Source organism: Fragaria vesca, unplaced genomic scaffold (genome assembly GCF_000184155.1).
Source record: "Fragaria vesca subsp. vesca unplaced genomic scaffold, FraVesHawaii_1.0 scf0513028, whole genome shotgun sequence".
Classification (NCBI taxonomy): Eukaryota; Viridiplantae; Streptophyta; class Magnoliopsida; order Rosales; family Rosaceae; genus Fragaria; species Fragaria vesca.
The window spans coordinates 92,059-103,926 of record NW_004443426.1 but is presented as its reverse complement, the minus strand read 5'-3'; the positions used below and the strand labels follow the sequence as shown (position 1 = coordinate 103,926).

Here is an 11,868-nt window from a genome sequence, read left to right as displayed (position 1 = left end):
AGAAGTTGAAGATGCCTTAGCTACTAATGAAGTTGATGATATGTACACAAGACTGTACAGTGCTACTATGGAAGTGCTAAAGGAATGTGACCACTTGATATCCAACCTTGAAAAAGGGTGCAAAGAAAAGAAGCTTGAGGTAACTCTTGAAACTTATCATAAACAAAGGGAAATTGAGCATACAAAGTTGATGGTAAAGTTAGTCAATTGCAGGATATAATTCCTTTGCAAGTTGCACAAGAAGATGATGTGGAAAGTAATGACAAGATTAGAACCCTGCAAGTAGAGCTTAAGGGACAAATCCTCTTAAATATGGCATTAATTCGTGATAATGAAAAGCTGCATGTTGAGGTGATGAAAGCTCTTTGAGAAGAAGTTTGAAGCTAGTTTTGACAAGGTATCAAGGATGAATGGCTTTGGAAAAAACCACAACAAAGAAGGACTTGACTTTAGAGGAAAGTTGAGTAAAAACAATCTTTGTGAAAGAAAGTTGTCAGAGGGGTACTTGTAAGGTTTCAATAGAACTGAACAAGATTTACTCAACATCAGAGGCTACTTCTCAACAAGCTACCTCATTTTCTACTCAGGATTCTCAAGAAAGTAGTGATGATCTCATGATTGATCGTCATTGTAGGAGTGGATACAACTCTAGATGTTCGCAACCAGAATGTTCGAAACAACAACGAGCATGATGGACATGATCTTGAGGAAAAAGCATTGAGGTCTATTAAAATTGAAGCTCCAAGCTTTGTTGGTCAACTGAATGCAAAGGTGGGTCTTGATTGGATTTTGAACATGGACCACTATTTTGAATGGTACAATTTGTTTGAAGTTTAGAGGGTGCGGTTTAACAAAATGAAACTGGTGGGTAAGAGCTAGTTTGGTATTGCAGTGACTTTAAAAGAAACGGCTGCTGCTCAGCTGCTGTAATTCAAAAATAATCAGTTGCGAATTAAAACAGTTTTGTGTTTGGTAAATATTAGTTTTAAAACTGCTACCAATACAAAATATGTTAATTTCTAATGTTTTAATGACAACAGCTTCTAAAAGCAACCTTGAGGTTGCATTTAAAAGCTGATGTCAATGAACCTGAAATTTTAAAAAAAGCTGTTTTCTCTAGTTTACCAAACACTATAAAATCTAAAAGTTCAGATATAAGTTGTTTTTTTTAAAAGCGAAGCTAAACCAAACAGGACCCAAGACTAGGAAATCGTGGATTTGTGTGGAAAGACAAGATGTGAGAGCAGGTGAAGAACCTATTACTCATTTGGAGGACATGAAAGAAAGGTTGTAGGAGAAGTATGCTCCTTTGGATTACAAAGAACGATTGTTGGACCAATGACAATCTCTTCCTCTAGAGAGCATGACCGTTGTTGAATATGACAAGACCCACCCCGAATTTCATCTTGAAATCCGAAGTAAACCTTACAGGGTCCACCTCAAGAGAGATTTTACCAAAAATTTCGGCATAACCTCCCTTGAAAATGGACAACTTTACCTGTCAAATCCAAACATACATTTCTAAAATCAAAACAAACCATCCTCAAACTCCTGATGCACCCTTGTAACATCTCGAAAATTCGGTTTTCTATTTTTGAAAAGAAAATTATTTTTGAGCTATTTTTATTTTGATTTTCATTATTCTTTCAATTCTTATTAGCTTTTGAAAAATATTCAAGTTTTTGGTTTGTAAAAATTATCTTTCAAGCCCATAGGATTAACCTAGACGTCGTTTCGAGTTCGTGAGATTTTTCGGAACATCGTTTGGACATCGAAGCTATTTTTAATGATTTTTGGAAGTTGGTATTATCCAAAAATTAATTGAAAATAGAAAAATATTGGTGGCTTGATCTGGGCCGTCAGATCATTTAAGCTGCATGATCTGTGATGTTGGATTAAAGGATATATGTACATCAGACTGGATCAGTTCGACCCAGTCCCAGACAGACTCGACGTCGAGCAGCGGTGGAGCTCGATCGCTCCGTCCGTCGTCCAGCCGCCTCCCGGCGCAAGACCTGTGTCAAAAGCTCCGTCTCGTCGTCCCCAACATGGCTGTGATGTTGGATTTCCATGGAAAGCTGAGGAGAGAGAGAAAAGAAGGAGAGAAGGAATTCTGGGTTTGCCGGTGAGATTCTGATTCCGGCGACGGCAACGAGCGTGAATGGTACTGGAAGCTTCCTCTCGTCCTCTTGGTCTTCCCTATGTCCTCAGTTTCTTCAGAAGAGGTCGGGTGAGAGAGATTCGAAGTGGAGAAGGAGAGGCTGGGTTCGCCGGCGAGTCTTCGATTCCGGCAGCGTCAAAGCCTCTCACGTGTGTGGTTAGCTTCCTCTCTATGTCAGAAGCCTTTATATGTTGTTGGTTTGCTGAGATGACAAGTCGGTACAGAGGATTAAGCAGAGGAAGGTCTCTGCGTTTTCCAGCGAGTTTCCATGTTTTCCGCCGACGTTTGGTTTCGACTCAGGTATTAAAGTTGGTCTATTCGATGAGTTCTACATGTTTTTATAATTGAATTCGAGTTTGGGTGGTTTTGGGAGAAGCTGGAATTTAGGCAGAACTCGACCGCCGTGTGTGGTGGCGGACTGGCGGTGCTGGCCTCAGCTCCTCCTTGATTCATTTTGTTCCGAAATATGGATTGTTGATTAGTATGTCGTTTGGAATTGTTGAAATTGTAGAATTGGAGGTAGAGAGCTGAGTTGCAGGTTGTTCGGGTTTACTGTGTTTAGTGTTGATAGCAGTTGTGATGCTAATTGTTGTGAGTTTTGAAGATGAAGTGGGAATACTGATTATGAAGGAGTAATTTGAGATGTTTGTTATTGAGATTGGATGAGTTGATGAATTTGGGCTCAGTTCGGTTTACTGCAAGTTTTGGTGTATTTGGAGTTGTGTTGATTTTGGCAGAAGCTTTAGAATAGATTAGTTGTTTGTTTGATTTCAAGAAAATGGAAAAGTAGGTAATTGGATAGCTTGCTGGGTTGCTGTGACGTATGAGAGCAGGGTGATTGATAAGGTTGAGCCATGTATGTATATATATTCTGTTAGAACGAGGTTTCTTCAATCTATTTTGGTTTGTGAGAGCAGTGAAGATGCTTTGGTTTTGATCAAGGGGTGTATTAAACTTAAAGAGGAATGAGCTCACGACAATTGACTTAGAGATCATGGAGAAGGGACTCGTTTGGGTGTCCTTAGTAATTCCAAGGACTTGATCGTTTTGGATTTCAAAACAAGACAACAGCGTGGCAAAATTAAGATGAATATTCAAAATTAGTTAAAGACTAGAAGGATGGAATGGAAGAATTGAACACTTGTTTTTGGGTGTCCATAATTCCAGAATTTGACTATGAAGGTCAATGGATGGTGATTTGGGTGTCCAGAGTAATTCTGGAGAGTTTAGGTTGGTGCTTGGAGCATAGTTGGGATACGACTAATTACGGGTGGCGTGTGATTCAGTAGTTGTCGGAAAGAGAGATGAGTACATTGATTTGGAATTCATGAGAGACTATGAGAGGATTTGGTCGATAAGGTAATGTGGGTGTCCTTAATAATTTTGGCTTATACGAGGATTAAAATGCAAGTAGTAGGATTCCAGAAACAGAAGGATAAAGATATCAGAATGCGTGTCGCAACGTTACTAATTTTAGCTGGCGTCAGAACTAACACTCGGATTCCAAGTAGGGTCTCTCGGGAAACCTTTATTTAAATTGATAATTAAATTATAATTGAAATCATTGATTTGTGTGCCATTGAGTGATTAACTCTTGGATGTTATTGTTTTTCTTTAAAGCATGTGATATTGGTGATTTATATGATCGATGTTATCGATTTCCATAAAAGCATGTGTTCGATATATAATGCGAGTATTGATGCTGAATTGTTATGCATAATGCATTGTGAGATTGGTGAGAATGGTGAGCAAGGTGATTATGGAGAAGTTGAGAATGAGATCAAGAAAAGATACATTTTGTGTAGTTGAGTTTCCTCATGGGTTGTCCATAAATCCATGTCAGCCCATAAGTGCACGAACCGGGGAATGCAGAACCCTTCGATGGCGGACATCGATAAAGCGATCTAATCGGGTTTCAGGTTTGGAGACCATGAGTATAACAAGACGACTAACAAAAGAGGTACATGTGGTGAGGTATTACTGATTGTTAGGTTGTATATTCGAGTCATCTACACGATATGAGACGTGTAGGTTCATATGTCTTTGATGTATGGACTAATCAGCCAGCAATTGAGTGGAGGAAGTTTATTAGCATATATGCATTGAATTGTTATCATTTATATAAAGCATTGTATGATGTTTGATAACTTGATTGTTTGACATAGTTAAGTATGACTAAAGAGGTTTGGCCCTACTGAGCGTTACTGAGCGTAAGCTCACCTCTATGAGTTTTGTTCAGGTATACAAGGAACGTATTTCGAGAAGTCTAACTGTGAAGTTTAAGAGACGTGTACAAGAGTAGAAAAGAGTTACGGAAGACTAGAAGTGAGATAGAACGCCAGACCTGTTGGTTTTGTCTTTATAATTGTTTTTGTTATTTTAAACGTTTTATTTTCTTTTATTTATGGAAAAATATTTAAAAATGTTTTATTTTCTTTTATTCTTCCCGCTCACGCCTCGGGTTCGGCTTCAGGTGCTTAGAAACCACCGACACCGGGTTTGGGGTGTGACAACCCTGCTCCTAGCTCTACATCAATACCCAGAACACAACATGCCCTAGTTAACTAAAAACAATCTCAAAGGTCATCAGAGCAATTCTAATAAGGAAAGAATAGATAGATAAGAGAGCCAGCGAAAAAACTGTGTTATTGACTATGCCTCAACTCCGTGTACGCCCGATCTCTTCTAAGCTAACCTGTAATTTGGGCAATTGAAACCAAAAGGCCCAGGGAAAAATATTTGAAAAATGTTAGCATGAGTGGACGAAAAATAATCAAGTAACCGATCGCAAAATAACTAACAAAAACTTTATTACTTTCCCACTTTCCAATAGTCAAGAAAACCATTGCATGCAAGTGTTGATAAAACTTTTATAAAAAAAATCCTAAGAAAACGGACTAGCCCCGCTAGTCAAATTATCGACAAGGATAAATAATATGTCAGGACCCACCCCAGATTTCAGGGTGAAATCCGGAATGAACCCTACGGGGACCACCTTCAAAGGAGGTGCTATCGGAAATTCGGCATTGTCACACCCCAATTTTTGAAATATTTTCGAAGGATAGATTTCAAAAATTTGGGCATGATATAACTCAAAATAATTATAATTCCCAAGACCTGTTCAACAAACTTGGAAGTCACACAACTCAACGCTGAGTTAAATATTACATTTCCTTGTTTGTTTACATAAATTTGGAAGTCAAGAGAATGAAAACACTCTCATGAGTTTAATACTGTCTACCAAATATAATAATATAAAGTGTACAACATCTAAAACCTTGCCACTATGCCTTCACCTCAACCCTGCTGAACACCACCTGCAGGTCTAACCCTTACACCATGAATTGGTGCACCGAGTTGTAAACCATAAACCCGGTAAGCTTTAAAGCTCGTATGAGTAATTCCCAAAATAAAACTCAACAATTCCAACATCACATAAGATAAAACTGGTAATTCCTGCATTAGCAATTTAGTTTAGGAATCGCCTAAAAGTAAGAGTATTCAAAGAGAGAAATAAGAAAACACAACAATTCACAATCAATTAAAATCATAAATGAATCATGCAAAAAGTGTAGTTCAGGAATTCTATCAAAATCACACAATTAAGATTAAATGATCTCCTACATTAAGCATAGTTCAGGAGATACTCAAGTAAGAAATTTAAATGACAACACGTAAGAACATCACATAAACATTTCTCAACTTTTACTTATGAGTTCATCAACACATAGTCATCTCGCATAAGTAACTAGACAAACACGTACTCATGAGTACATCAACACATAGTTATCCCCCATGAAGTACCGACAGACAGACTAGAGCTCTAAACTGACCGTAACCAATCACCCGGCCAAGGCTTGGTTCCCGGTTCACTGACACCACCACGAAGGCTCCTAAATCTAATGCACACAATCACCACTAAGGCACACATCGACAACTAATGCACACAATCACTACTAAGGCACACATTCACAACTAAGACACACAATCACCACCAAGGCACCAATAATCACATTAATAGAATCAAAAATATTATGGTCACAAGAACCTTAAAAATAATCATTTAAATAGGAAAACTTGTTTTCTTTTACCTATGAGCCGTTGGCGATCAAACTCATATATTTTAAAACAAACAAAACATAATTTTTAAATTATAATCATCATAATCATTATCATATTCATTATCATCATCATCATCATCATCATCATCAAAATTATCATCGTAATCATCATCATAATAATTATCATCATCATCATCATCATAATCATCATCATAATAATTATAAATAATTGGTCCCAAAGTGAATCTTGATGAGATTTTACTCACCTAAAATCCTGCTGCGTCTTCACAATAAACTCAAAAGCCAAGCTTAAATATCAACTTCACAAGCTACCTATTTAACACTATTAATAACCTTAGTAACCACTTGAACAAAAAGACCATTGCAACCTTAACAAATCTCAACCCAAGGGAGGACAACTTTCCAAGGTTGTCGTACTTAACGACTCAATAAAGCTACCTCAAATCCTCAAAACCTAAACTCAAACCTCTCACATGCCTATAATTAAACTTAAAGTCCTAGCATGCAAACCTTACTCCAAACCTAGAATTTCCACATCTCAACGAGCTCACAACAACAAGAGCTAGCTAACCACCGAAATCTTGAGCTAGGAACCCTGCCGGATGCGCTGCCACGCCCCGCTTGAGTGGGTCACACGCGTCACCCCGAAACCTCCGAATTTGAGCAAACTCAAAACAGCAAAGTTGAAGCTTGAAGTAAGGTGAGCAACTTTAATACCTGGAGGTTCAACTAGTTCGGCCAGAATCGACCGGAAAACGCCTCGAAATACCAACCCGAAATCAAACTTCAAACCTGCAAATCCGACGCCCAAACTTGATCTTTAGGTCACCAAAGGGGTATAAACATCTCTAAAGGAAGGAGAAGAGTAAGATCACCTAAGTCTCACCGAAATCGCCGGATTTCCAGCGATACCATAGCAGCTCCGCTGCTTTATGGCGGTGTCTAGGCGGCGAGACGGCGAGCGACGCTACCCCAAAAGTGGAGAGGAGAACCGTGCGAGCCGAACAGGACCGGATGGCCGAGTTCTTCGCTGGAGAACTTTCGGCGTCGGGAAGTTCGGCAGAGAGAGAGAGAGGAGAGAGAAGAGACTTTCTGAATTTAGGGTTTACAAAAATAAAACCCCCAACTTTCTATTTATAAACTTTCCAAAATTGGAAACTAACTGCCTCTGACTGTAACTTTTCCATATGACATTCGTTTTATGCGTGCCGCGTGTCTACGAACTCGTATCGCCAAACTGTAAAACTTTCGTGAAGGATCGATGTTTCTTGAGAAACCCAACAGATAAAAAGTCAACTTTATGACCCTTGAAGAGAAAAGAACCGTTTTGGGTAAATTTATGTGTCCGAACACTTCCGCTCTTCCTTCAAACCTCAAAAACACACTAACTTCTAACTCAAAAAAAATTCTCAAATAATATTAGAAACTAATATCAAATTTTCAGGGTATTACAGGCATAACCTCCTTTCAAAATGGACAACCCTTTCCTAAAGCGACCTGTAAACACACTTCTCAAATCATATTCGAACCTCTTACTCCTGGAGCCTTCCTGCTCCCCCAAGTTCATCACATCTCCCACCATAACAAAATACTAATTTAAAAGAATCCCACTTCCAACAACGACATTCAATAAGTTTACTAACTTAGAGCATCTCTAATAATGAAAGAAAAACAATGAATAAAGAATAAGCGGGAGCAGTCTCTGACTAATTGACTGTGCCTCGACTCCATGTACGCTCGACGTCAAATAAACTTAGCTTGCAAACTAGGCATTTAAAACCGAAGGGCCCAGAGGAAACTAATTTAAAACGTTAGAGTGAGTGGACAAAATAAATTAAATAATTTAACAAAACGTAAATTTAAATATTTTCCCACGTTTAAACTTTAAAACCTCGATGCTTGCAACTTTGATATAACATTTAACCTTAAATCCAGAATTCACATAAAAATGGACAAACCAGCCCCGCTGGTTAATCAAATACAGAAATCTCGTCAGAAGAGATAAACCAGCCCCGTTGGTTAATCAATTACATAAATGAGAAAAATAAGACAAGGGCAAGAGATATCACCATGTAAGAGGAGCCTCCAAGGCTCGGGTCGGTGCCTCCCAGGCTATAGTAGTGTCTCACACAAAACGCTTGACTCACCTATGATGAGGACCGCTAATAAGGCTAGCTAGCAATAAATAATAATATCCGATCGGTGCCTCCCAGGCTATAGTAGCGTCCCACGCTAAGCGCTCGACTCATCTATGGTGATGACCGTTAATAAAGGCTAGCTAGTAATAAATAATTTCTATGATAATTTTCAAATACGGTTGGAAACGGTACCATTCGCATGACCTTGGGGAAGAGCTTTGTGGATTTAAGTGATTTCGGATGTTTTTAGTCACCATACTAGGGTCGGTAAGGCTAGCTAGTAATGAATAAGAGCGACCCTAGTATGGTGACTAAAAACATCCGAAATCACTTAAATCCACAAAGCTTCCCCAAGATCATGCGAATGGTACGGTTCCCAATAACCGTATTTGAAAATTATCATAGAAATTAAAATAAAACTCAATGACGTGTCTCGCACGTCAAAATATTCTCAAATCCAAATTATAAGTGAGATTTCATTATCAAATATAAATCGTAAATAATATCTCAACTTGAAATACTCGCTAAATTAAAAGCCAAATTAAAAATCAAACTTTCTTTCTTTCTTGAGAACGATAAATATAGAAAAGATATTTATAAAGCGATAGTCGCATGCAATTTTATTCAAACTGAAAGTCCACTAACAGTATTAAGCTTAAGCTTTCCATTGCTCTGGACATTCCTCGAGCGCCGCCTCCAAATATCCAAGTCCTTGAGTCAATCCCACGCCTGACCATAAGCTGTAGGACAAATCGGTCAGACCAAACTTTGAAATAACCATTGCCTTGTCTTCTTTCCTAGTTTGACTAGGGTTTCCTAGGTTGACCAGGATTGACCAACTAACGATGATCAACATTTTCCAATTTAACCTTTGAGTTAACGATTCGAGACATTTTCCACTGTACGTCCTATTAACCGGTAGACACTTAGGCCTCGCTTAAAAATTCATTTTGGTGAACCTCGATTTTGATTAATCAACTAAAGTAATTTCGTTAACTCAAAAACATACGAACCACTTTAATCTGGACAATCACCAAATTACTAAGGGCACCAAAAAGGGTTTCCATAAATGGGAAGTTTCTATAAAGGGAAAGTTTCCTAAAATGGAAACTTTCCTAACTTAGCAAGTCTTCCGATTACAACCCGAATTTTCCCTTTTTGGAACTATAATACGAATTAGAAAGAATAGCCTCGAAAACTACCTCACAGGCTCTTGCCAGAAAAACTTCCTTCACCAGAATCCCTCACCGGATTCTGGTAACTTGCTGGAATATTTTGCCAGAAAATGGCCATAGCCTCCCCATAACTCCGATTCACCTAGTTCTCGACAACCAACCAAAGAGCTAAATCAAACACCAACCAACCATAACATAACAACAACACAGTAGCTTCACAATATTAGAGATCGAGCCTTACCATCTGCTCACCCAACACACGAATCTAGGAGCTCCTCCTTGCCAACACTCAACTTGCAGGACTTCCAAACATCCCCAGCTGCTGCCTTAGTCGCCACCTCCACGGAAACAACACCACATCACCTTAGGTTCTCTGTAGCCAAACACACTAAGCCTCTGCCTTGGTCCAGTTTGATGACCGCAGCTCCACAAGTCACTCCAAGGTCACACCGGACTCCTCACTAGGCTTCAAGGACTCACCAAAACCCGAAACACTCGCCATAAACTACCAGACGCAGGTCACCGGAGCTAGGAGCTCGAAACCTACAAAAGAGAAGAAAATGGATTTTCAGATTAGGGTCCGGTCCGATTTTATGAAACAAAAGCACAGAGATGAAGAGAAGAGAAAGGTGAACCGAGACATACCATCGGTGCCCGATGAACTCGTCGGAAAACGCTGGAAACCGGTAAACCTTGTCAAGACCTACCCCGGATTTCCCCTTGAAATTCGGGATAAACCCTGCGGGACCCACCTCAAGGGAAATTCTGCCAAAATTTTGGCATAACCTCTCTTGAAAATGAGTAACCCTACCTGAAAGAATAACACCAAAACCCAAACACTTCTAAAACAATTTAATCCACATCTTCTGGAGCCATTTGCTCCCCCAAATAATCATCCACCACCTTAACTGAAATAATAGTTCAAAATATTTTCATGAATTTAATCTCTCATACAACATACCAAATAAACCTTTTTTCCAACACTCCTAGGTGGAGTCACAAGCTCTTAACACACAACAACAACAATAACAATATCACTTAAAACATCCCATGGTTATCAGAGCAACTACTAGGAAAGAAGAAAATACATAGATAGGTTAAACTAGTAACCTATGAGAGAAAACTAGATGAGGTGGGAATTATGACTCGCCTCCTACCCTCGCCGAATAGGACTCTGCAGACTGAGCATTTAAAACGAAAGGCCTAGAGGAGAAGCATTTAAAACGTTAGAATGAGTGGACAAAATAAATAATAAAAATACGAACTTAATGATAGAGTATTGAAATCAATTTAATGCTTTTCCCATATTTTCCATTGAGAAAATATTTATGCAAACCATTCTTGGAAATCTTTCCGAAAATAATTAGAGGCAACAAGAATGAACCAATCTCATTGGTTCCCAATAAATCAATAAAATATGGGGAAGAGGTTTCACCAAAACTATGAGCCTCCCAGGCTATAATAGTGTCCCACGCTAAGCGCTCTACTCACATATGACGAGGACCGCTAATAAGTGTATAATTGACACGACCCACCTCGAATTTCACCCTGAAACCCGAAGTAAGTCGTGCGGGGATCACCTCCAAGGAAAATTTACTGAAAAGATTGAGAAAATCTCCCTTGCAGATGGACAACCCTAACTCGAAAATTCCAAATTTCACTCTTAAATCAACACTTCCAAACATCACATAAAAAATCCTTCAGAAATTCTACACATAATATACAACAATCCCAAAGTATTCAGAGCTACTAAACACAAGCGGAAGCAAGAAAACACGAGTAGGTTGAACAGGTAACCTACTGATGAAAACTGGCAGAAATACGGGTGACTATGCCTCGCCTCCTACTAGATCCAACCCGAACTCTGCAGACTGGGCAATTTAAAACGAAAGGCCCAGGGGAAAACATTTAATAATGTTAGAGTGAGTGGACAAAAATAAAATAAAGGAAATAATTCTTTATGCTTTCCCAATTTTTACTTTTCCATAGAAAAGAAGATATGCTGCATGCGACAGCTCAAACGCTCAACACGAAAACTGCAATTTCATGACTGGCTTCAGCCAGTCTCCAACGCTCAATAAAATACAGCCTCTCAGGCTAAAATAAAATATGTATGTATTACACTCGTCATATCCCTTGTATGAATTTTCTTGAAACAACTTAAATCAAATAGAAAATTCACATAAGGCTACAACGCTTGCATCTAACGCTCACGTTGCACCATAATGACATTTTACCTCATTATGGTGGAAAAGACGGTGTATAAATATACGCGCATATCCCCTATATAAATTATTATTTTTATATAGGGC

The 11,868-nt window shown here is 38.8% G+C and overlaps 1 protein-coding gene across 1 annotated transcript in view; it reads left to right on the top strand.

Moving 5' to 3' along the window:
• Positions 1-11,868, top strand: part of LOC101295293 ((+)-neomenthol dehydrogenase-like) — a 78,223-nt gene that overhangs the window by 7,587 nt on the left and 58,768 nt on the right. Inside the window, exon 5 of the mRNA XM_004309673.1 lies at positions 1,521-1,583. Coding sequence (XP_004309721.1) covers positions 1,521-1,583 — 63 coding nt within the window. The remainder of the gene's footprint in view (positions 1-1,520; positions 1,584-11,868) is intronic.